General features: G+C 32.7%; 1 protein-coding gene across 5 annotated transcripts in view; it reads right to left on the minus strand.

Moving 5' to 3' along the window:
* LOC118201138 (importin subunit alpha-3-like) overlaps window positions 1-2732 on the minus strand; it is a 104206-nt gene extending 101474 nt beyond the window's left edge. For 3 of the 5 annotated variants that reach the window (XR_015039103.1, XR_015039102.1, XM_085809552.1), the window contains exon 1: window positions 2606-2731. Coding sequence is in view for 2 of the 5 variants with exons in the window: in XM_085809552.1 (XP_085665678.1) it covers window positions 2606-2607 (2 nt within the window). In the remaining 3 variants the exon portion in view is untranslated. Of the gene's footprint in view, window positions 1-2605 lie in introns of all 5 variants that reach the window. The other 2 variants (XM_085809554.1, XM_085809553.1) reach the window with 2 other exon arrangements.
* Between the last annotated feature and the right edge of the window lie 22883 nt (window positions 2733-25615).

The following is a 25615-nucleotide window of genomic DNA, read 5'->3' on the forward strand; positions in this document are numbered from 1 at the left end:
TATTTTTGGCAAACAAAAGCAATTGTGCTGCTTTCATATATAACTGACAACCTTAAGTCTCCTATATCACTTTCAGTTTTAATAAAGAGTGTCTGTAGTCACAACATTGGTAGTTGTAAATGCAAGATATTTGCAAGAAAATCATGAACAAGTAATTTACATTAACAAGCAGTGAAAAAAATACTTCACTAATGTAGAAAGCTACAATGACATAATTCAAATTTAAAAAAAAAAGGAATACAAATGCAAAAGTAAAATGTAGTTAAATGTGTTTTATTTGCATACATAGCGGAATTTGTTTAAGAATGAAAGAGCTCTTTCACAAAAATGTATCAAAACATTCAACATAAATAATACTACATATCTGCAGCAAAGCTGCTTCCAACTTTATTTTTTTGTGTACTTACACATTACCCCATCAACTGTGAAATTGTCACCAAACAGCATGATTAAGACAAATTACGGATAAACATGAGATAATAACACACTCATAACATCTGCATTTTACTTTGATGCAACCCTGATTAATTCTAGACCTTTTGTTTTATGTATAAGGATATAAATTAACTGTCACTGCTGCAGCGTTTTTTTACATTTTGGTTACACATGGTTTAAAGAATCCAGAAGCACATTTGTGACTGCACTCCAACTGATATTAATTGAGAGAATTAACATCTATTGAATAGAGAAAAGTAAAGCTGCATATGGCAGACACAAAATAATAGGTTGAAACAATAATCTGCAGGAAGTTCGTATTCATAGTGTTCTAAACAGTGCTTCAATAAAACTGGAAGGCCTAACAAAACAAAATAAATCAATGACAGCCTTTTTATAAAGTGTGTTAAATATAAATTGTTCACTAAATATAAAAGCATAACCGATTTTCACAGTCAATAGAATAATGCGTAAGTACCTTCTGTTGTTCCAAAATTAAAGGTAAATAAAAGCATTGTTTCCAAATATCTCAACTGGAAGGATTTTCCCTAAAATGAATACCCACACATTATGTTCCATGCATATCTGCTATTACCAATTTAAAGAAATGATAGAATGAAATATTTGATTTATTAAAAAAAAATGTCTTTATCCTTTAAACCTCCTTTTATTTATTTATTTATTTATTTTTTAAGAGAAAGGACATTTTCCCATTTTGTATACCAGAAGAATGCCAACAAATGGTATTCTTAAAAGTCTATTTTCCTAATCACTTTGCAAGGACAGTACACAAACTTGACAGGATGAGGCATAGCAACTAATTTAAAGTTTCAACTCAAGACCTGAAAGAAGTAAGCAATAAATGCTTTACATATATTTACTATATAATTTCAAGAGACAGTAGAAAAACACCCAAAAATAGAAATTTATCTTAAACAACAAATTTTCAGAAATTCCTGATTTGATACAGCGTAATATGAAGTAACCAAAATGTTTTGGCCATTTATGATTGTCAGATAGAGACAGACATACTGCATATGATACTCAGCTTACTTTAAACCTACTCCTGGGATCCAGGACACAGATATACTGAATGATTTGTACACCTGCTGAGTCACGAGATAGTTTCTCACAGATCATAGGGACTGAAAATCTTACACCTTAAGACTTAACAATTGTTTTATGATATTCAGATTGTTCTCTCCAAGCTCCAAGCACACCTATTTTTTAAACCCCCCTCACATTTTTTAGTTTCTTTTTTCCCTTCCAAGAAACTCTTCACATATATAAAGGAATAATGCATTATTTCCTTCTGATATACTTCTTTCTGAAGTTTAATTCCAGTTATATTGGATTAAAAGCCAAACTTGAGTTTTGCTGCTGATGATGGAACAAATCGTCAAAAACAAACGTGTTCATTTCTTCCTCCCAATTTTGACCATTACCCAGAACTCAACCATGTCTTGAAAACAGAAAAAGATTCGAGAAAAATAGGCAGCCCTTTTATTAAACCATAGGGCTTAAGAGAACAATAATTCAATATCCCATTTCCTTCCGAAACATGACAAGCAACTCTAACTCTAATGCTTCACACATTCATAAGAAAACAAGGAAATAAACTGCTTTTACAATGCTGAGTAAAGAATTAATTCGAAATATAATGAATTCACAGCCAGCTGATTACACTGTTGTTAAAACGTTTATCTTCCGATTAACAGCATCTCTCTTTCTAGTGACATTAAATCTGTTCTTAAAAACCATATATGTTTATTGCTTTGTTCTACATAAACTACAAAGTCAACATCAATGTTTCAGTTTTTAAAGGATCACTTAGTTGAAAGCGCGACCCTAACAGCACTACCGGTACCGGCGACTCGAGAAACTTCCTACAAGTTCTTTCGCAGAATAAAATTAAAAAGCGAGAGATTTACTGATTTAAACAGAGAGCGCTGACAGTAATGAAAATGAGTATCTCATGACAAGTGTGGAAGTGTTTCTGAAATGAGTACTACAGTACAATACAATAAATTTCTAAAGGCTCTAGAAGGCCAAGTACTTGTCGCTCGAAGTTGAATTCTCAACCAACATTTCAAGGGCATAAATTTCAAAGATCTTATATTAAAACGTTCAGTGATAACGAAATACGCAATTAAAAGCAAGTTTTACTAACATAATTCTAACGGGAATCAAAATACTACTCAATTTTAATTAACAGACTAAGCAACAGCTCCCACCATCAATGCACACCAAAACAGCAGAACTGAATATGTGATGCCAAAACATTACTACCAAATAAGCCCATGAAAACTGTACGGGATGTTGCACATGCAAAATACAATAAAATATAAAATCATATTTTAACATCCCAGAGTATACAATCCGCACTTTCGATCAAAAATTTATTCGCTATCTTGAAACTGATTTTATTAGAGAAACAGCAACCGTTCTCTTTGTCTAACTATTCCCCACGTGTGTTTCTTTAGCTTTAACAGCAAGTCGACTCCTGAACTCAGTGGTAGTGCAAAATCTAGTTTTGCCCAAGGAGGTTAGAATAGAAGGAGGGAGGGTTCGCGGTTTCCTCCACAAGCGGGGAATGAAACTTCGCCGAACAAGCGGCGTCCATGTTTGTGATTTCAAAACATTGCATTACGGCAGTGACATGTACGTGTTTCTAACCTGTTCCGTGCATTTATTTTCCAGTAAAAATATGTTAAATTTATAAAGAAATCCCTCGCTATTGTTGAATTTTTGTTTTAAAATAATAAAGATGATATCCATAATTTACTATGTACAGCAAATTATTAAGAAATAGTTCGAAATCTAAATGCATGCGCATAACATTAAAGCCTTTAAAAAATGATGTTTCTGCATATTTCACGGATTTGCTTAGGTTAGAAAATAAATCTTAATAAAATAAAACAGATTTATGTGAATTCATTGATTTCAGTTTATGCGCATTTCATATTTATTAATCTCGAAACTGCCTTTAATTAAGTTGAATTACAGAAATATAAGTTTTTGAACATCTTTCCACATGTTCAATTGTGTAATATACATCTTTCCACATGTTCAATTGTGTAAATATTTTACTTAATTTTATCACTATACTGCTCAGAAATTTATAAGTTTATGCAAAAAATTTTTAACAACAAAACAGTTTACCTTAACTTAAAAAAAAATGAATAATAATTAATATATAAAGAAAAGCATTGCTTTATTTAACACCTTTACAATTAATAAAAATAGTAACAATTGATTTCTTACTTTTCATGAAAGTTATAAAACGAATTAACTAAAACGTTCAAATTATAAATTTAAATCCTACCATATAGCATTGTATCTTAAGGAACGAAGATACCCAGCTATAAACAGAAACATTAAAATGTATTTAATATATTTTGATTATAGTTATATTAAATAACCTATTTTAAGTCCTTTTTTTCACATCCGGAAAGAAAACCACATGACATTGTGATATTTTTGACATAGTTGTCATATTACATAAAAAAAGAAAATTAATACTTACGTGTGAAAACTAATGCCCGGAATTTTTTTCGAGAATCTAAATGTGCATCCATATGCAATACAAGCTGACATGCTTCAAAAAGAAAAGAAAAAAATGTTGCAATGACAGACTTCCTTGCACAAGTCACGGTGATAACAGGAAGATGGCCGCCAACCTTCACCGTTTGAGTTGAACCTTCCCTCCTTCTATTCTAACCTCCTTGGTTTTGCCGAAGATACATATTGTATTGAATAACGTGCCAACCACTGCCCTCCTGGACACCGGAGCTCATTGTTCTTTTCACTCACAAGATTTCTTTAAAAAACATTTTCGTCATTATAGGCTATTTAAAACCACGGGACAACGAGTAATTGCCCCCCCCCAAGGCAAACAGTGCGTATGTTTGGGGAAAACCGCATTGCATGTACAAATTAAAAATGAGGTATTAAAAGTAAATTTTCTAGTGGTAAAAGATTTACTCACATCAGTAATATTAGGGGTTGATTTCTTACGCGCAGCTAGCCCGAATCTTAATTTCCAGAATTCTACGTTGCAGGTGCTCATAGACCCCGTGGAAGAGGAGGAAGGGGCTATGCCAGAATTAAGTCTGGACCACATGAAACCCGAAGAGAAAGACAAAATGGAAAATTTGGTAAGAAAATTTATTTCTTTATTTGACGAGAAACCAGGCTTCTGTCAGGTTGTGACTCACGCTATTGATACGGGGAATGCCCATGCAGTCCGATCTAAACCTTATCGATATGATAGGGTCAAAGAACAGATTCTGGAACATCACATACAGAAGATGTTAAAAAATAAAATCATTGTGCCGAGCACTAGTACGTACGCAAGTCCGGTGGTCCTTTGCAGAAAGAAAAATGGGCTACCGCCCGAGCAACAGGACGCGTGCAGGTTTGCAGTTGTTTAATGCAAACGTAACTGCATAACAAAATATCCTACGTATCCCCTACCAATAATTGATGAAATTCTCAGGAAAATTCGGTCCACTAAATTCATGACAACGTTAAACGTAAAGTCTGGTTATTTTCAAATTGCTGTAAAGCTCAAAGATGTCGAAAAGACTGCGTTTATCACAAAGTCAAGCGTCTATGCCTTCTTGAAAGTGCCGTTTGGTGACCGTTTCTTAGTTTTTGAGTTCAAGCCCGAGTGGAGGCTTAATTATAAAACTCCAAGGAGGAATTCTGTAAATTTAATTTAGAATAATAAAGGGTCTTTAACACTTCTCGAGCTTTATTTACTGTCTCAAGCGATTAGTCGCTTACCACTTCTTAAGATTCTTCAACTTTAACTTAAAACTACACAGTACTTACAATCCTCCGCGGTTCTTGCGTTGTAGATGACATATTCATCAGGTGATTGCTGCTAGGATTACCTCATTCGAAATTATAGTCACCTCATATGACAACAGCAAGACAGACTTATAGGTTCTTGTGTGCTGCAACACAAAGTGCTGAAATAACTTCAACGATTCAGGAACCAGTGATGTTAATTTATCCTAGACTTCTTCTAATGATGACCGGCAACCCCAAAATGAAGAACAGATTGCAATCATATTACCCGTAAGGTTTTCTTTTATATTAGCATACCTTGTCTTCCCAGTGGTGCTCAGAATTATATGATACATTGTATACCTTATATGTTACAAATTCGAATCTCCTATATGTGCTCATGTATAAAATCATGCAAAGGTATCTTTATATTTCAAATTTATGTTAATTTTGTATACTTAATGTTACATTCCAAATCATAGTTTTTTTCCTTTCCGGTTTAGGCACACTCACTCTATTTATCCTTCATGAAGGTGCTGCACACGCAAACGATGGAGGCAGAATCTTTAACAGAAGTTGGCTTCTCAACTAGACTTTGACTGTTAACTGGTCCCCCATTCTTTTTATCCCCCCCCCAACCTTACATCTCTTCAGCTTTACCAAACGCACTCACTACACACACCTGGGAGACACTATTTAAAGTAAATGTACACTGCTCAAAAAAGAAAATGGGACAGTTACATATCTCCCGTTCTACCGGGCCGATTCACGGAATTCAAATTGCGTTCTTCATGTTTCGAAAGCGCGACTTATGATATATATTAGATTTATATATAGCACTATTCTAACATAGGTATTTTGACACAAAATCGGACTTTTTCTGAAATAACATACCAATTTTTTTTACATATTTCGATTCTACGACTCAAATTGTGCCTAAATATTAAATTTTGTAAAATTTGGTCCGAAATTTACGGAGAAATTCAACAATTTATATTGGCGCTTTTTATTCAGTTTGCGCCAAAAATAGTTCACTTGGCGAACTTCTTAATATATGGCAACCTATTTTCATTTCCATTTTTACATAGTGCATGAGAGGAAAAAAAGACTCAATCGTTCCTTCTTTCAAATAATGTTCTTTATCTTATATTTTTAATTATATTTGTTATTAATTTTAAGCAATTTTTTTCTTTTTCGAATTTATTTTAATTGTTTACGTTGCATAGTTTCTTTCGAATAACTGTTTTAAAAGTTTCTATTTACTTATTCGAACTGCGTAGTTTAAATCAAAGGCGCATCGTTTATTTTATTTTATTTTATTTTATTTTATTTTATTTCAAATAGTTTTCTTTGTACTATATTTTTAGTCATAGTTACTATTTTAGGTAATTTTTAAATTTTTAGACTTTTATTTTAATTGTTAGTGTTGCATTGTCTATTCAGATAATTATTTTAAAATTTTCTATTTATTCATTTGAACTGAGCATTTTAAACATATTTATTAATATAAATTTTCCAGAATTTTATTTTATTTATTTGAATTGCGTTTCTTTCGGAAGAATACTTTGTAACCCGGACTACGATGCATTTGAAAACTGCATATATTAAAAGAGAAAATACAGTAAAGCAAACTTAACACGCCTTTCAATGTTCCATTCAGAAAAGCTATATATAAATAAGAGAGATGTATAACCGACATTTTAACTTAGGATGACTTGAATACACTGCTTTAAACAGTTTTATCATTGTGCCCTGATTTACATAAATTTATCCTACATATGGTTTCTTAAAATGTTTTTCATATTTTAGTCAAATATATCATTTTTTAAATCGCAAGAATCAAATATCATAAGATTAAAAAGTTTTAAATTAAAAAAAGTACAAATACCAAATTTTACGCAAAAATTTTTTTTTTCTTCAGGCATTCTGCTTCATTCTTGCTCTTTTTCTTTAGGCATTCTGCAAGTATATTAAAAAGCATCCAACTTTTCGAAACATCTTGGTATTTCTGACAATCATTTTAAATAAAATTATCGCCTTCCATTTCATAAAGGCCCACAAACGGCCGAGCGGTAAAGACGCTGAACACTGGTAGTTGACTCCGGGGTTCCAATCCCGGTAAACGGGCTGGTTGCATAGGCGTTTTCATGGATTTTCTCATGTGTAACGTGTATGCCAGCTGGTTTCCCTTAGAAATTTCTTCGCGAAGGCATCCTTCCTTTTAGGCAGATAGCCCTGCTTTGCCGTAACTTAATAATCCAAATCAATCCATTTCATCAGAGTCTTTATCAGTCTTTAGAGGTTAAGCATTTTGAAGGTATGAGATAAAAGGCAAGACTGGTTTCATCAAGAGGTTTTGGTTTATTTAATTATGACAAGGCACACTGGGTATATCTGCCTAAGGGGAGGGATGCCTTCGTGGAGGACTTTCTAAAGAAAACTGGCTCGTATACACGTTACACATGGGGAAAACCACGAAAACGCCCATGCAGCCAACCCGTTCGCGGATTCGAACATCGGACCGAACTACCATTGTTCAGCGACTTTACCGCTCGGCCGCTGTTTGATCAGGAGGGGAAAAACGTCTTTAGGTTGTAGGGTTTATATTTATTTTAACTAACATTTATTTTAAGCTATCTTTCCTGTCAAGCCTTTACTTTCCCCTAGAATTGCCAATGCCAGAGTATGTAAATTGTAGTAGAACGCGCAGAGTATTCAAATTTTTAGCAGAAGTAAGTTGAGTTTAAATAGAAGGGAATCGAGATTGTAAGTGTGCTTCTTGAATCGCAAGTGTGAAGGTTGCTAGGTAGAAAATTTAAGAACCGCGCGTTTCGGCCTGCGTGCCTATTTCGGCAGTTCGTTGAATCTTTCAACTTCTTAATCAGTAAATTTGCTGAATCTCAACTGTATCTTAGAACGCGGTTAAGTTAGTTACGATTATAGAGCCTCATAGATAGTGACTTCGTTATTTATTCATCCTGTCATTTATTTTTAGTTGTACTTTTCTATTTGGTTTAACCGCCGGGTCGGCATAGTTTGTGAGCGTCAAGTGAACGCAACTGGGATTTCTAAAGTGAAATAAAAAGGGATTTAAACCCTTCCTACGAGTTTGTATAATTTACAGTTCATAGCAGTCACTACTACTGTTGCTGACAAGTTGGGGCCACGCAACATCATAATGTGACATCCACATAATCACTGGATAAACTCCTGAATTTTCAAATAATTCGACTGAGAAATCATTGGATTCTCCGTTTATGATACGATATGATGTTCTATAACGTAATTTAAATTTTGAACACCTAAATTCTTTGAAGTATACTGAATGTATCTTCAAAAAGCGTCCAACTTTTTGAAACATCTTTGTATGTCTGACAGCCAAATCTCCCTGAAAATTTTTGCTTACTTTTCTCCCTAATTTTCTTCTTTCCTTCCACAGTTATTTTCAGTGCTCACACAAGAAAATTAAGATTTTTCGATTGCTAGACTTCCATAAATTTTGCATTCTTGTCAATTTTCTTAAAATATCAATTACATGAATTGCATTTCAGCTGAAGACAGCTTTTCATTTTATAGTCATTTTAACTATAAATAAAGTTTAAAGCGAAGTCCAAAGGATAAATATTTTAATTAAAAGATTTTTTGCTAAATGACAAAGAAATAAAACAGTCCAGCAGTGTTTATTCTGTACCACCGAGTGACCCGATTCTTATATCGACTGAAACAATCTAAATCATATTAAATATATCATGTTTTTTTATACAATCTATAACGCGAGAGAAAAATTAGCTTCTTAAAACATTCTTTCTAAGAGAATTAATATAAAAATTTATATTTATATATATATTTTTAAAGCTGGGACTTGAACCAAACTGTCCATTTTTTAAAGTTTAATTTACATGGTGGTTATAATTAAAGTTCCACATTGAAATAGTCATAAAAGGAAAACTACCGGACTAAATTTTATCACACTTGGGAATCGTGTAAAGGAGGTTAAAGGAATTTATTTTCCGCGAGAAAAAAAGATTTCAAAAACTCACCACCAGGGGAAAATGGCGCTGTATGCAATATTGTTAAATGAAATATGACATGAAAACATCGGTTTAAAATGTGTTTAATCGTTTCCGAAACGTGTTACAAAGCATGTTCAATGTAGCGTCCAGTGTTTTCCGAAAGCAAGTTAAATCCTGTTACTGCATTCTCAACAGCAGCTCTTAGCATATCAGGAGGAATGTTACGGACATGTCGGTGTATCACATTTTTCATCTCTGCCAAATTGTTTAGATTATCACCATAAACAGTGCTTTTGAAATAACCCCATAGCTAAAAGTAACAGAGGTTGACGTCTGGTGTCAAGAGGGAAAGTGTCGGCCTATAAGACGTTCAGTCGTGAAATGTTGCCTAAGTAACCGTGTGACACATGTGAGGTAGGGCCCAGCCCTGCATAAAATCGTAGTATCTAAAATGCCACGTTGCTGCAGTTCATGTATCACGAAACATTTTAACATTGACTCTAAGCGATCTGCAATCATAGTAGTCCAGATGTCGACTGCTATTCAGAGAAAAATGGTTCAGTTATGAAACTAGCTGTCATTCCTCGCCAAACGGTGTGGAATGACTTTTATGCAATCGAATGCAGTAGGGGAATGCAATGGAACTAGGTAGATAACATGAGGGATTTCTTTGGCCCAAATCGATTAAAAGCGTTTTGAATCAGCATCTTCATGTTTTAGGGCCGAATTCAAGCTTCAAAAATTGCAAATTAGCGATCCGTAAGAAAACGATTTCCAGATTGTACGCACTTGTGCGAGTGATGCGATCTTACATTTTCTAATCGCTAATTCGTGGTTTTCACGAACGAATTTCTCCCTTGCACGGATGGCGCATTCGACTTTTATCGAATTTAACGCCTTTAAATGGTAATTTGCTCACTTCAAAGTTTCTTAACCCTTTCGTGGGCCATTTATTTCTCTTTGGAATTTCTCCCGTTTTTTTATGTTTTATTATCAACTAAACAATGGCATTTAAGGAAATATATTTTATTTTGACAAATTTTTTGTTTACATTTAAATTCTAGGGAAGGGAAGTATTTTTCCCACGGGACCTTTTATGGTCATAGAGAAAATTCAATTTAAAGGCGGTTATTTGCCGTGAAAAGATGAGAAACATATTGCAATGCACAAGGGTACATCACATACTGCACACATATAGCGGGTCATCTTTTCTTGGGTCTTTGTGCTACATTTCTACATCGTCTATAGTTGGAAACCATCTTTGGCATATGATTTCCCACATTGGCTAAGCGTATATCATCCGGAACTGCACACCTTTTTGCTTGGAAGCTAGCAGGACGGCCTTTACTTTTTCGAGGAAGTCCTTTTTCGAATCCGTCTATTAGTTGACGAGCTAATGCTATACGGAATGTTAGGTGGTCTAAACTTCTGTTTCTCTTGTTTACTTGCCACAGTATAAAACTATTTACGATGCCAAGATCAATAAGAAAATCAAAAATACGATGCCAACATTCTACAGATGTTCTTCCTATTTGGTATCTTTCTTTTCTTTGATCGAAGCAATCAACCCCTCCCATGATATCGTTATATACGGCAACAACTTTAGGGCAAGGTACTTCTGTTTTTGTACCATCCTTTTGTGTACGATTTACAGATGTAATAATCCCTGAATTGTGTGCAGTAGTCAACAATGTAACAGCCTTTTTGTCCATCCACTTTATTGCAGCAACACCTTCCTTAGTTAGGAACATTGATTCCCCTCTTTGTAGTTTGTTATTAGCCTTCAGCATTGGTGGAAGATCCTTCCTTTGCGGCCTCACAGTCCCCACGGAAAATAGACCACTTATAAGTAGACTTTTTGCAAGCCTAAAAGATGTCAAATAGTTATCATAGGCTGTAAGATGTACTGCCTGTTTCACATCTTCCGTTAGTTTAGTTTGTTTCCCCTAAGCTCAACATTTTACCCTTATTATCAGAGTTTCTTTTCCACAATAAATTTCAAATTTTTGAATATATCCACTCTTAGAGTCTGCTAAACACCACACCTTGTAACCTCTTTTTATAGGCTTCATTGGCATATGCTGCTTCAATGAAGTTCTCCCTTTCAAAGCTATCATACATTCATCTATTCATAATGTTGACGAAGGTTCGTAGACTTTAGGTATGGAATCATTCAGCTGTGAGAGGATTGGTCTGACTTTATCGAGTTTATCATGTCCAAGTTGCCCACATGGATATCTGCTGTTATCGTTTACATGTAAAATCTCTGTTACTTTTTTGAACCTCTTTGCGATTATTATTCTTGCTACCGATTGAACACTGAGAATAGGGTCTGTGCTCCAGTAGTTTTTCAGTTCAGGCAATTGATGTATACCCATGAGTATATGCATACCTACCCATGCTTTCAATTCTTCTGATGTGATTTCTTTCCAGTTCAGGATAATGTCTTTTGTGGTATAACCCAATCTCTTCCTCTTCTTAGGCTGCTTTGCATATGAGTTTCGTCAACAATATTCTGTGAGATTTCCTAGGGAAAAATCATGCCAAAATAATCCTTTTCTTTCTCAGTAGAATGAATGCTATTTTCAAATGTATTTTCAAAAATATTCTAATTTTTCCAACATACCTATTGTACGTGGCTTTTATACACGATGCAATAGCATTTTCACTTTTCACCCATTATTTATTATTCAATATTAGATAGTTCTTGCAGAAATATACAAAATAAGAGAACGTTATTATAATAAAAACAGTGTTTTACTCACATTTGTAGCAGAATCGTATAGCAATGCAAATGTCAAATCAAAACAGGTGTCTCAGGGGAACAGATCTCACACAACGCGTTCGAACTTTCAAAACAAATGTGGTAATTATGTTTTCAATTGATTGAACACAGATGGCAGCACAATACTGAAGTGGGAATTAAAGTTCCCAACGTTATAATACCAAAGCCAATATATTATAGTGGGTTTTGCGCTTTCCATAGGTGTATTTCCCAGGATCATGTAGGTGGGAAGTAATCTTCCCATGACCCATGAAAGGGTTAAGAGTATACAACATATTACACCCGTGTAACAAAAGGTTAAATTAGATTCCGACCCATATTTCGTTTAACAATATTGCATACAGCGCCATTTCCCCCTGGTGGTGAGGTTTCGAACTTTCTTTTTTTCGCGGTAAATAAATTTCCATGACCTTCTTTACACGGTTACAAAGTTTGATAACATTTGATCCAGTAGTTTTCCTTTTATGACTGTTTCAAAATGAAACTTTATTATAACGACCCTGTATATTATTAAATTTTAATTTGAAGCTATGCGTTATATGTATTCCATACGTAAGATTTTCGATTTTATGGAAAAAATAAAGAATCGAAGCAAATATACTTAGGATAATGGACCAAAACTGAAAAAAATTTCTCCTCCCTCCGAAAATAAAATATTGAAACTTCGACCTTGAATTTATTGAATTATCGAAACATTCAATTTGATTTATCTTCTAAGTCCTAGTTCCGACAACAATTACGTCAAAAATTCTGAATTACTGAAGCTGAAGAAAAAGGTTTAGTATATATCCAATGTATGTTAATAAAGTAATCAGAGTGTAATGAAAATATATTATAGAATTTATGCTGATCCAACTTTTTGTTTGAATGCACAACATGTAATGGAAGAGAAGGCTTGTAGAGATCTGTTTTTGACATGCCTCTAAAAGTAGATGTCATACTCCTTTTGTCTCTTCAGTGTCAAAAAACGTTCATTTGAGAGGCAACTTTAGTTTTTGGGAAAGAAAAAAAATCACAAGAAGACAAATTTGAAGAACATGCAGAACGATTGAGTACACATACTTATTTCCGAATACAAGTGGTTCTCCGATTGGTTATTGAATAATGAAAAGATGCATTGTCATGCAATACAAAACATTTGGAATACGTTTTCTGACTGAATAACGTAAGATTAAAAGTCATCTGCTTAATTCACAGCCATTTACAAGTCAACTACTCGGGCAATCGTTTTGATTTTGAGCTTGTAAGACAAACCTAATATCACTGGATTTAAACACTTCTTTAATCTTCCGAGAACCTTCCTTCTTTAGCTCATATTTCAAGAATATTAAGTGAATACAATTATTACAAAAGAAATTGAATATTCATTTGCACTACGGCTTGGTAGTTTACTAACTAGCTATCAAAACTTAAATTCTGCGTCTTGTGTCTAAGAATACAACAATATTTTAAATATTTACAAATAAAATATTAAATTGGAGATTTAATTGGAGCCTCACCAATTGCCTAGCATTTGAAGATCGTTAAATACTAATTGTTTTTTGCGAAGTCTAACCCAGTCTTGCATGGTTGGTTTTCTTATTTTTTTATGTTCTCTTTACAAAGGTTCTCTATGAAAGCATCTTAACCAAATATCTCCCATGATCTTTCTATGTTCAAATAACCATCTAACCTAGTTTAAGCGCGATTTCCAAGCGAAGTTACTAGCAAAACCCGAATACTCATCAAAAATCATATAGCTTGCCAATCAGGAGTAACATGAAAGATACGGCGCTAATAATTGAATTGCTCTTACGGTACGCTGTGTCTAAACTTAGATGGTCTTTCGTTAATTAAATATAATTGATTTGTAACTTCTACTAGTGCTGACGGTAAGAAGTGAAGTGCAAATAAATAATATCGTGTGCAATCTTGATTAATATAAAATTAGAAATATTTGCATTCAGACAGAAAGTTTTTTTGAAATATTTGCAATTACTTTATAAGAAGGATTTATTAATAACCGTAATAATTACTTATTATATTATTTATGATTAGAGTTCAGTTTTTAACAATTATATTCTAAATTAGAATTTTAAGGATATGATGAAAATACCCTACGCATAAAAATACATTTTAGGATAAAAAAATTAATTGATTTTTTAATGTTTAAAAACTTCTTAAATTCATTTAATAAACATCGTACCCTCGTTGTTAATTGAATCCAGAATTTGGGTGTCGTTTATATAATTATTCTTACTTGTCCACAGAACCTGCTGACTTATCCAGCCAGATAAGTAGCTGCAGATCATTTCTACATAACCATTGAACTTCCATTAATTTGGTCTCTAGAGGGTTGTATGTTTATATCATAATTTGACTTTTATAAAAATGATTATTCTAAATCTTATGTTTCTATAAAAAATATACTGTGCTTTAAAAATATGGATGATAGTATCAGCCGCTCTTTCAGCCAATGCATAAGCAACAGCTTGTTTAGAAATAAATTGTGCAGTTAATGTCATAAAATATTTTCGTAAAATTCAAATAAACATTAAACGAAAGTTCTCAGTTTTAGACAATTCGATTTAAACGAAGTTAAAGTAAAGTAGCAGACGATTAAAACGACGAAGATAAAAACTTACTCTTACAAATAATTTTTTAAAAAAGGAAGAAAGAGAGAAATTTAAAAAAAATAGTTAAAAATTTGAATAATATCATCTATAATTTAAAAAAATAGCTTTTCATATAGTATTCATAAATATTTATTACGCATCATTGAGGGAAACAATTTCATGTAATTAATTCTCCTTAAAATTTTACTTGAAATTTAATGTTAAAAATAGCTGCGGCAATTCACTGTAACAAAAATCCATAAACCACATTTGGCGTTATTATCGCTCAAAAAAAAGATGCCAAATTTCAAAACGCGAAAATATGTAAATTCGTGTATATCTTTGTAAATTTTGAATAAAAAAGTCTAATTTTTTGCAGGTATGCTTAGAAATACACCTACTTTAAGATGATGGTAAAAATTTTATAGGTTATAATTCAAAATTTTTTTCGAAAAATTTATAAAAATTATTTAAAAATAGAAATTTAAAAAATAAAACACAAAAAATGGGTAAATTTTATTTGGAATGAACCTAAATTTCGAAATGTGAAAGGAAAGATAATAAGAGTTTAATAAAAAAGAGCTATTAATAAATATTTGCCAAATTCAATTAACATTGAGGAGCTAAAATTTCGAGAGCTAATATTTTAAAAACTACTCGTACGATTTTTACAAAACTTGGTATTCTGGCATAATTTGAGTCGTAGAATCGAAATATGAAAAAACAATTGGTGTGTTATTTCAGAAAAAGTCCGATTTTGTGTCCAAATACCTATGTTAGAATAGTGCTATATATAAATCTAATATATATCATAAGTCGCGCTTTCGAGACATGAAAAACGCAGTTTGAATTTTGTCAATCGGCCCAGTAGAACGGGAGATATAGCACTGTCCCCCGCCTTTTTTTTTTTTTTTTTTTTTTTTTTTTTTTTTTTTTTGAGCAGTGTACATAGTCTCCTTCCATTTTGACTACACGCATGGACTAAATCGCATTTTTAGGAAATTTTCTACTTCTTTTCCTTTTCTTTCTGTAGGCCCTTTTTTATTTTTTTCCCTATATTACTGAGGGCCATTTATTTTAATTTTGTTTTGTCCCATTTTTTCTTCCTGGCCTTTTGAACTCGTATAAAGAGTACGAAGTTCTTTTTTTCTCTCCTCTGAAACAGGAAATTTCCTAGTTTTCTAAATACCTTTCCTTCGCACCTAAGCTTGATTATTCGCCTATCGCTGCAGAAAGACTTAGCGGGTGCAAAATACGACATCTGTCTACTTTGTTTGTCTGTCAACAATCATCTGCATCCGAAAACAGGGTTTCCAAATTTAAGCCCAGGTTTGAAGGGCCGTATATAGTAGAGAGAATAAAAGAAGCCACTTTTTATTTAAAGGCCGAAAATGGCCGGCAAGTGGTTGCAAATACTGATTAGATTAAACCTCATTACAGTCGTAATGATTTTCAAGTTTTACAGAATTTATTACACAATCCTGGAAGTGACTAAGGAATTCTGCCAGGTCAGAAGCCGAGTTGGAGTCCCCCAACATCAAAAAGGAAGCAGACGGAGAAACCGGAACAATCACCGACCCAGCAGGTTCAACCAGGAAAAGGTCCAATGCTCAGCGAAACAGAGGAAAATAAGGCCTATGAACGAACACACCAAAACAGAGGATTCAAGAAAAACACCAGTACCGGCGGCGAAGAGGACGAGGCCTGCTGAGGAGGTTCCAGCGAAACAACAAATTCAACGACGTGCGGAATCAAGGAAACGCAAGCTACGTTTTCCCACGGCAACGACCACTAGGGAGGCCCAAGGAGGTCGAAATTGGAGGAGGACAAGAAGTAAAAGACCAGCGGATACAGCCGTGCCATACCAGCAAGTAAGAAGGTCAAAACGGAAGTTGAAAGACCCGGAGGAACGAATGGCCCCGCCAGAAGTTAAGAGGAAACTTCAGTTTCAAAACCCCCAACCGTCCCGCAAAAACTTGAGGTTCATCGACAAAGGGCAGAAGAGGAAAATGAATGAAATAAACGGCACGGATCGTCAAAATCGAAGAAGAAAGCTGGAAGTTTTGAGATATCTTACATTCCAAGAGTTTTGACTCGTCAGGATGGAGAAATACAGAAAGAGAAAAGATAAGTGAAAATTTCTTTGTTTGTTTATTTTACATGCAAATTTCAATTTATACCATGCAGTTGTAAGTTGTTAAATATTCTTGAAAGAAGAAAAGTTGTAATTCGCAAATAGCGAGAACTTATTTGTAAATAGATTTTAAATAAAAAGATTTTTGTGTTCGCAATTTGGCGAGAAGCTAGTAGTAAATATTTTGTTAAAACCTCGCAAGTGGCGAGAATTCAATTGTGAATATCTTTTAATCGGAAAGACTTCTTTCAATATTGAAATTGGTTAGCTTAAAGTTAAGATTTGATAAAAAGATGGTTAATTGTATTTAAGCAGCTATGACTTTTCATGTAAAGTGAATTTAAAATGTGATGTGTAAATATCTGAAAATTTTATGCTCAAAGTAGAAATGTTAAGTGTCAGTGTTAAAGCGTCTTAAGTTTAAACTTGTACAAAAGATAAATTTTGACCAAAGTGCAAGTGAAATTTTGAAAGAATTGAATGTTTAGAATATGTGTGTTTAACGTTAGGCTCTTCAGACACAACACGTTAAAGTTAAATTAAGCTCTCGCTTAGCACACTAGGCCAGAGTTTGTGCATAGGGAGTTTTTTGAGGTGCAGTAAGTCAAGTTTAACAAACGTTAGATGATGATTAGCGGTAGTTTGTGTTCGCGGTAACACAACATGAGTACCCTAAGTACATTCAGAACAATTTCTGGAGAGCATTGGAGGAAGAGAAGTTTAAGTACGAATAAAAGTTGTGTGAGGGCCAAATGATGCGAGTAAAGGAGTAATTGTAAGGAAGATGGAAATTTTTGTAAAAGGCAACACTAATACTGTTTCCTTCCAGATAAGTTGGAAGGACTAAGACGAATAACTGAAATTCAAGTTGAAGCAGATGATTGTACCAAATGTGATGGCAAATTTGTAAAATTTTGTAAAATTTCTAGTTTTAGTCTAGCTTTGGATTTGCTCTAAAGTTGGCCCTAAACAAAAAAGTTTAAGAGAAGAACTAGTTAATGTAAAGAGTTAGAATTGTTACATTTGACGTTAGGAAGTTTTTCAACTTTAAAAGTCTTAGACAAGGTTGTTGTAGACCTATTTTTCGATTATTGAAAGTCTGGTCGGGAACGTGGTAAGGATTATGTTAATTTATCTAACAGTTAAATTTTGAGTTAAAGTTACTGTCCTATCTTTTTCTTAATTTCAAGCTTACAACTTCCGGCCAGAACGTATTTTTAGAATCGCGTTTGAATGCAAATGAGGAGAAGTATTTAACTGTGAAGTTCTACTGACTTCGTTAGAGAGAACCAGTGATTCTGACTAGCGTGCGTTCACCTTTTTAGGCTACTCTCTCTTAAGCTATTATTACGCTCGGCCGTACTTTAGGCCCTCGATAGCTTCGCCGTTATTTAGCGTTAAGGGGCCAACTCTGTTAGAATCTTGATAGCTTCGGCTATATCTTTTTAGTTAAGATTAGTTAAGTTTTAGTTCTTAGTTTCCTAAGTTCAAGCCCGAGTGGAGGCTTTATTGTAAAACTCCAAGAACGAGTTCTGTTAAACTTTATTGGAATAATAAAGGGTAATTTCACCCTTCGTACGTTTACGTTTTTATCACTCTGAACTCAAGCGATTATTCGCTTACCAGTTCTTAGGATTCTTCAACTTCAACTGTAACTTAAAAGTACACAGGTTAGAATCTTACAAGTTGAATATTGTCATAAAAGTCTGGCGGGAGAAACCTGTTAAGCATTTTATATTTTTTTTATTCTCTCAATACTTGGAGAAAACACATTCATTAAAACATTATTTTATGCAGTATCCAATTTGTCTCTCATGTCGCAAAATTCATTCAAAATTAACAGGAAAGAGTCATCAGTTTGTGATGCTACCGCCCCCTTTTTACAAAATATACAATATATATATATATACAATATTTTTAACTTTTATACAATATTTTCTCTGAAAAAGAAAAGAAAATATATATTGTAATAAATAATTCGACAGTATATAAAACAAAAATTCTAATATTACTCCTTCAACAGTAAAAATAGTGTCCCAAGTTTAAAACATGAACTGCAGCTGTAATAACATGGAATAGTTATGGCTCAATTTCATATTCAGCTATTAGTCAAGCAATGCGCTTTTTTTTTTAAACATTGCAATAGCTAGACAAACATTTTAAGGCAGGAGATACATAACTAAGGATGGGTTGTAGTCAATGTTATAAACAACACATTATCGATGAAAAGCTCCAACATCAAAATAAATACATAAGTGCAAATGAAGAGAAAAAAGATCCTTTTAATAATTTGAGAATAAGCATGTAAAGGCATTAGGTTATTTGGAAGCAGGAGACGTGAAAAATAAGCAATGCCATCGTCGGGACTCGAACTACGGACCTCTCGAATATGCGCCAAGCGTGCTGATTGCTACACCACGAAGGCATACTAAGAAGGCGGGAGAAATACTTTATAAGCATATGTGTAAAATAAAGATACTTAGCCGAGTATAAATGTTATGAATAACATTTTTTTTTTTTTTTTTTCCATTTTGGTGGCACTACACCATGCTGTCCTTTGCTATAGAATTGAAAATATAACATCAATAGAGAAAATTAAATAACTTTCACTTATTGCTTTTAAATTACAAAAAAGAAACCAAATTATCAAAAAAAATTACAATATCATAAGCTGAAAACAGTGGTGTGAAAGTGACAGTTTCATGACTATTCATATCCGATACGTTGAATAACCCTCGCTTAGTCTATATTTTATATTACTATTTTAAATTGCCAGTTCTACAATTTACCTTTCTATAGTAGTCTTACCATGACTGATTCTACTAGTTCACTTCATTTAGGAAGTATTATTAATTTCATTGGCATTTCTAACCTTTATTATTTTATGCATATTTTTTTATTATTTCTGCATATTTTCATATAATTTTTAACACCATTTATATTTAAACGCATGTTTTTAAACTCTTTGATGTTACCATTGTTTAGTTTTGTGTCCCAATTATCTTTAAGCTAGCTTGATAAATTCCGAATTTTTGGAATGAAGTGCCAAATTTCATTTGTAATTTTAGGACATATTCACTATTTTATGTCCTCATCCAGAAGTCTTTCCCAATAATTTTAACATATAATACCTTTTGGTTCAATTTATTTTGCCAAATGCCGTTATTTTTTAAATTTTAGGTGCCCTGAATATACTATTTTTTTTTCTTACTACCCTTTAATACGCTAGATAATTAAGAATATTTCTACCTTCATAGGAAAATCTCTGAGAAAAAAGCCCTTATTTGTATTACATATCTAATGAAATAACTAAACACTAACGCTTTTAGGATTAGTCTTTTACTATGGAAAACTTTCTAAATACTATTAAACTAAAAGTAGATCACATAAAATTTATTCAAAGTTTTATGAATGATACTTTTACTAATGTTTCAGACTGCATAAAAGTCAGCATTCATTATCTTAATACATGTATCATCAGTTATTTACATTAACCAATGTAATATTATCATTCGATACATGCATATATTTTTGTTTACTTTTTTATTTTCAAGTTAATATTCTTATACGTGAATAATTAACTGTTCTAAGAAAAGGCTTTGTATCTGACCATATTTATTTCACATTTAATAACTTTTTCCAGAATCCATCCTGAGCCATTTTCAATAAACTCATCATAGCTCTTTTTTATTTTTTCGAAATCTTTGGTAATTTCTCTTTCTACATCATACGCTTTAATAATTGCAAACAGTTGCTACGAAAATATGGGTAAATGTATTCAGTCAATGTATAAATGTATTCAGTTTCCGCATTTTCACACTCACGAGTCATTTTAAAAGTAACAACTGCATACCATTTCAGACACCGATATGTTGCTACATTATCACTCAATTTTTCTACAAGTTGTGATTTTATGTACTCCAGAAACACATCTACGTCTCGATCATTCTCTGTATTAGAGAAAATCGACTCAGTAGCGAGCACTTGTGATTTTAGCACCCGTAAGTACACTGACAGGATCAGCATTTCTTCGTTTTTCTGTGGTTCGCCTTAGGCCATGCTCCACTCGAATATGATGTAAAAGATCGCTTTTTCTTTTAAAAGCTCGTGAACATTAGATGCAATTTCTAACATGAGAAGCTTTGCTATCATCACTGGTGAAACTCTTTGAGCAACTAAACTGCATTTAAAAACAACTTCGTATGTCTTCTTAAATCCCTTTGGCTTGTAAAAACTTCCGAACTTTCAATACAATTTTTAAGTTGGGAAACTTCATGCTGTTCTAAATAATCAAGTTCACCAAATACTTTGAGCAGGATTTACACTTAAAAGTAACTTTATGAATTTTCATACGTCTCCTAAAATCCCTCTGACTTGTTAAAACTTCCGAACATTTAGTACATCTTAAGATGGGAAGCTTCATGACGTTCCAAATGATCAACTTCACTAAATTTCTTTGAACATTTACCACATTTGTAGCTCCTTTCATGAGATTTCAGGTGTCTATTCAAGTCACCTGTTTTCGGGAAAATTTGTAAACATATCGCACAAGTAAAATTTCGAAGATGAATCGCTTCATGACCTCTTAAGTTATTAATGCGAGTGAATCGCTTGGAACACATACTGCATTGGAAATGTGTTTTTTCATCATGTATTTCCATATGCCTATTTAAATCGCCATGCCGAACGAATGACATTACACATTCTACACAATGAAAGAATTTCTCTTCCGAATGGATCTTTAGGTGCCGAGTCAAATTATGCTTTAGACCAAGGTTTTTTAAACTGTGCGTCGCGAGACCTGCAACAGGGGGTCGCCAAAAATTTTAGCAGTTTTGATATTTCTTTAACTTATTATAATAATTTTACAATTACCAAATATTTTAACACAGTGTATCTGAAAAATAGATACAGATAAGAAAAACAGACAAAGAAAAAGAGGAAAACGTTTCGACGCATTCTTTTTATAATATAAACGTTCGTTTTCCTTGCTTTGTACGTGACGCTGCCATTTCGTTTCTTACTTATTTAAAATTTTCACATTGTTCTATGTCTTAAAATTAGAAATTAAAGTTAATGACCTGAAACTGCAATAGTATATTGCAGTTTCACTCATGCGTGTGTCGGATTTGCGTAATACTTACGGGATCCCACAAAATTTTTGTAAATATTATGGGGTCCTGGGGGTCGAGAAAAATTTTCAGTGATAAAAAGCTGTCGCGGCTGAAAAAAGTTTAAGAAACCCTGTTTTAGACCAAACACTTTATCACAAATAGGACATACCTAAGAGTAAAGAGCAGAAACTCATAATTAGTAGAATAACTTAGTACATATATACATACACCTATCTCATACACAAAGACTCGCATAACAAAAAATGAAATTTATTAGAATATTGATAATATGTATACAATTCTTAGGCTGTAATGGCTGAATTCATCATAAATCTTAAACGTTACCACCATAAAATTTTCATCTTAAGTAATTTTTCACAAATTTAGTTTCACTAAGTACATCATGTCCCAATAACATAAACATTATACGTGTAATAAACCTTAAACATATTAAAAATATATTTCGTAAAACATAGTAAAACCTACCTTTTTAGGTATAAACGCATCAGTAGTAGTAGTATCATTGGAGATTGAAGAAACCTGAAGTATTAGCCATTTTAAACACAAAAATGGAAGCAAGAAAACAACGCACAATCGTAAAACTAGTTTACAAGGCACTGTAATAATGATTTTGGAAGATATGAATTTATATATGCTATATCATGGATCAAGGAATACCTTAAATCACCAGTCAGGTAATATGGATCAAAAATCAATATTGTTCAACCAATCAAATGTTTTACATTTACATATGGAACATTCTAGAACATTCATTATCATGTGATTTCATCCTTCTGTAATTATCTTATCAGATCTATCTAGTTAACATCCTGTTTTCCGGATGACGTTAATCTCCTTGGCAAAATTACTCAATTAAGGTTAACAAAGCAAACCACTTTACTAAGATAATAAACACATAATTAGGAAAGGAATGGTCTATCATTTAGAATTAAACATATGCATGTTATTAATCGCTAAGAATTCAAATGAATGTTTAACAAGTTTAACGCGTTTTATAGCTTTAAACACTGTTTCAAAATAGAAAAGCACTCCAAATTGTTTATACAAAATCACATTACCACATATAGTTTTCAAAACTTTAATCCAATGCCTCTTAGTAGGTTTATCAACAACAGATTGTTTTAACCAATGAGGAAAGGTATTTTAATGTTTTTTTCTAAATTTACCACATTTACCCAGTTCCCTAATTTATAAAATAAGCAAAATTGAAAATAATAAGAGCAGAAATATCACTATTTCAGAATTTAGGAAGAGACATTTAATAATGAGAGCGAAAATAGACTGAATTTCATGCAAGATTTTTATCGTTTCATACCAAACATTTCATTATTTCATAGATTCTTAGAATATATCCCAAACATTTTCAAATAATGTATATCATTTCGCATTAATTAGGAAGTGCCATGCGAGTTTAATTGCAGGTGTTTACTGAATGATACTAAACTTTCAAGAAACAATCAAATATTGTTTCATCTTTCATGAAAACTTATGAATAATAACGACACTTCATGAAAGTGTGAGGACTTCAAGTGCTATAAAACAGCTTCAAAAATATAAAAATATATTCAAAATCTCAATTCCCATAGAAAATTTCAGATATTCTCATATAAAAGTATATTACTTCAGTCGAACTTGAAAATATATTAACCAACCAGATTCAGAATCTAAAGAAAACAGGTTATGCTGCCTAATCCAACAATTAAGATATTGTTGCCTATTATAACAAAAATTTAAAATTATCCTCTCAGGCTTTGTTTCGTACAACTGCTTCAAAAAGTACAAAGCGTAAAATTTCAAATTATCTGAATATTCGAGATAAAAAAAGCATTAACGAAAATTTATTAGTCATATCAAACATTCTCTCCATAGATGTGAAGGAAACACCGGAAAATGACAATATAACTAAAAGTTGAAAGGTAATTTTTTAGCATGCACAATTAGTAAATGTACTTTTACTCCTAAGCTTATTGATGAAAAAATTTCAAAATGTGTTCCACATGTTGGAGAAACGTTTCAAAACTTTCTAGGTATAAAATCTCTGGATCCAAATATTTCGTTTAAAAAAAATGAGCTTTAAATTTTCAACCTGGCTGACTCAGTGACAATGTTATTAATTCTTTTCTTTTTTAACAGTCCTTGTGGTTCTACTTCAGTAGCAGCCAATTAATATCATACACTTTTATTTCAACCAGACAGTAGAGATCAAACTACATGGAAAAGAGAAAATTTAGTTTCTATGGGTTTCTAGTTCTTGTTAAGAATAATCATTGGGTTTTACAGGTAGCAAAAATTAAAGACAAAATGCTTCAGTTTTACGATCTACTTGGTTCTATTCAAGATTCAGTATATTCATTAACTGAGTTGTGGCAAGAAGACATAAATAGTGTTATAAACATAAATGATAGTTGAGGTGTTTCACTTCCAAGTCACACTATTTAGAATGATGGTATGAGTTATGGGATATTTATTTGCTATTTTGTACAGCATTTTAATACGTATGAGTTCAGAAAGTTTATTTATACTAGTTTATTTGGGGAGATAAATGAAGGAATATAAATTTAGGAAATAATTATTATGGATGTTTTAATGATAATAGAAACAGAAGACAAGGATTTTTGTGTGTTTATTCCTGTACCACAGTAGTTCAGTAAGAATATGCTTCCACCTTATACAGTTTTAATCTTTCTGTATGTTTCACTCTGAATTTATTCATTATGCTGAACTAAATAACTTGGCTTTTTCAGGCTTCCCAAAATCTTTTGAAGACTATGATTTAAAATGTTTCATGGTTTCTTAAGTACAATTTGATATTCATGTAATATATGTACATGTGGTAGAGTCAAAAGGTTTTTTTTTTTTAATGCAGGAGACATGAAAAATGTGCAGTGCCTTAGCCAAGCTTCAAACCCTAGACCTCTCGAATACGCGTCGAGTACGCTTCCAATTACACCACGAAGGCATACGGAAAGGCGGGAGAAGATACCTTATATATACCTTATACTCCGCCTTTTAAATACCTTATACTCCGCCTTTTAAAGAGCGATTGGGGATTAGGGGACCCGGTCCCCAAATCCTAGTGGTGACGAATTATTATCCACCATTTTTTAGTTTGGGCGCCACTTGTAGAGTCACTAGATTTTTCTTGAAGCAGGAGACGTAAAAACTTATATATATATCCTTGCCGGGACTCGACTCGAACCCTGTACCTCTGAAGACGCGTCCAGTATGCTTCCAATTACAACACGAAGACATGCGGAGAGGAGGTAGAAAACACCTTATAAGGTCATAAAGTTTATTTTAAGAAAATTTATTGTTACAATGGTATTTATTTGTACAAACATCATTAAATCTGTTTAATCTTTAACTGCTATCGCCAGAATTCAATTCTGCTATTGTATAGTTTGAGAGGTGATTAATCCCCCCTTTATGAACAAAACATAAAAGATAATTAAAAGTTGTATAATGTTGCAAACAAAATGATAAATTTCAGTTTCCATTTAAAAGAATAAAAGCTCATGTCCTTAAACAGATATGTGTATGATAATGGCAGCTAAAGTTAAAACTTGCCTGTTTTTTGAATGGTATGTTTTTCAGAAACTTTAGTTCTCTTGTAGTATTAAATTCATGCAAGTAATATATTTTATCCTCTATTTCATTTTTAAAATAATTAATATGTCCTGAGCTTAATTTTTTCGATCAGTATTTCGCACTATTTAAATAAAGAA

This window comes from Stegodyphus dumicola, chromosome X2 (genome assembly GCF_044657685.1).
Source record: "Stegodyphus dumicola isolate Sdum_Otavi_A_Nest chromosome X2, ASM4465768v1".
Lineage (NCBI taxonomy): Eukaryota > Metazoa > Arthropoda > Arachnida > Araneae > Eresidae > Stegodyphus > Stegodyphus dumicola.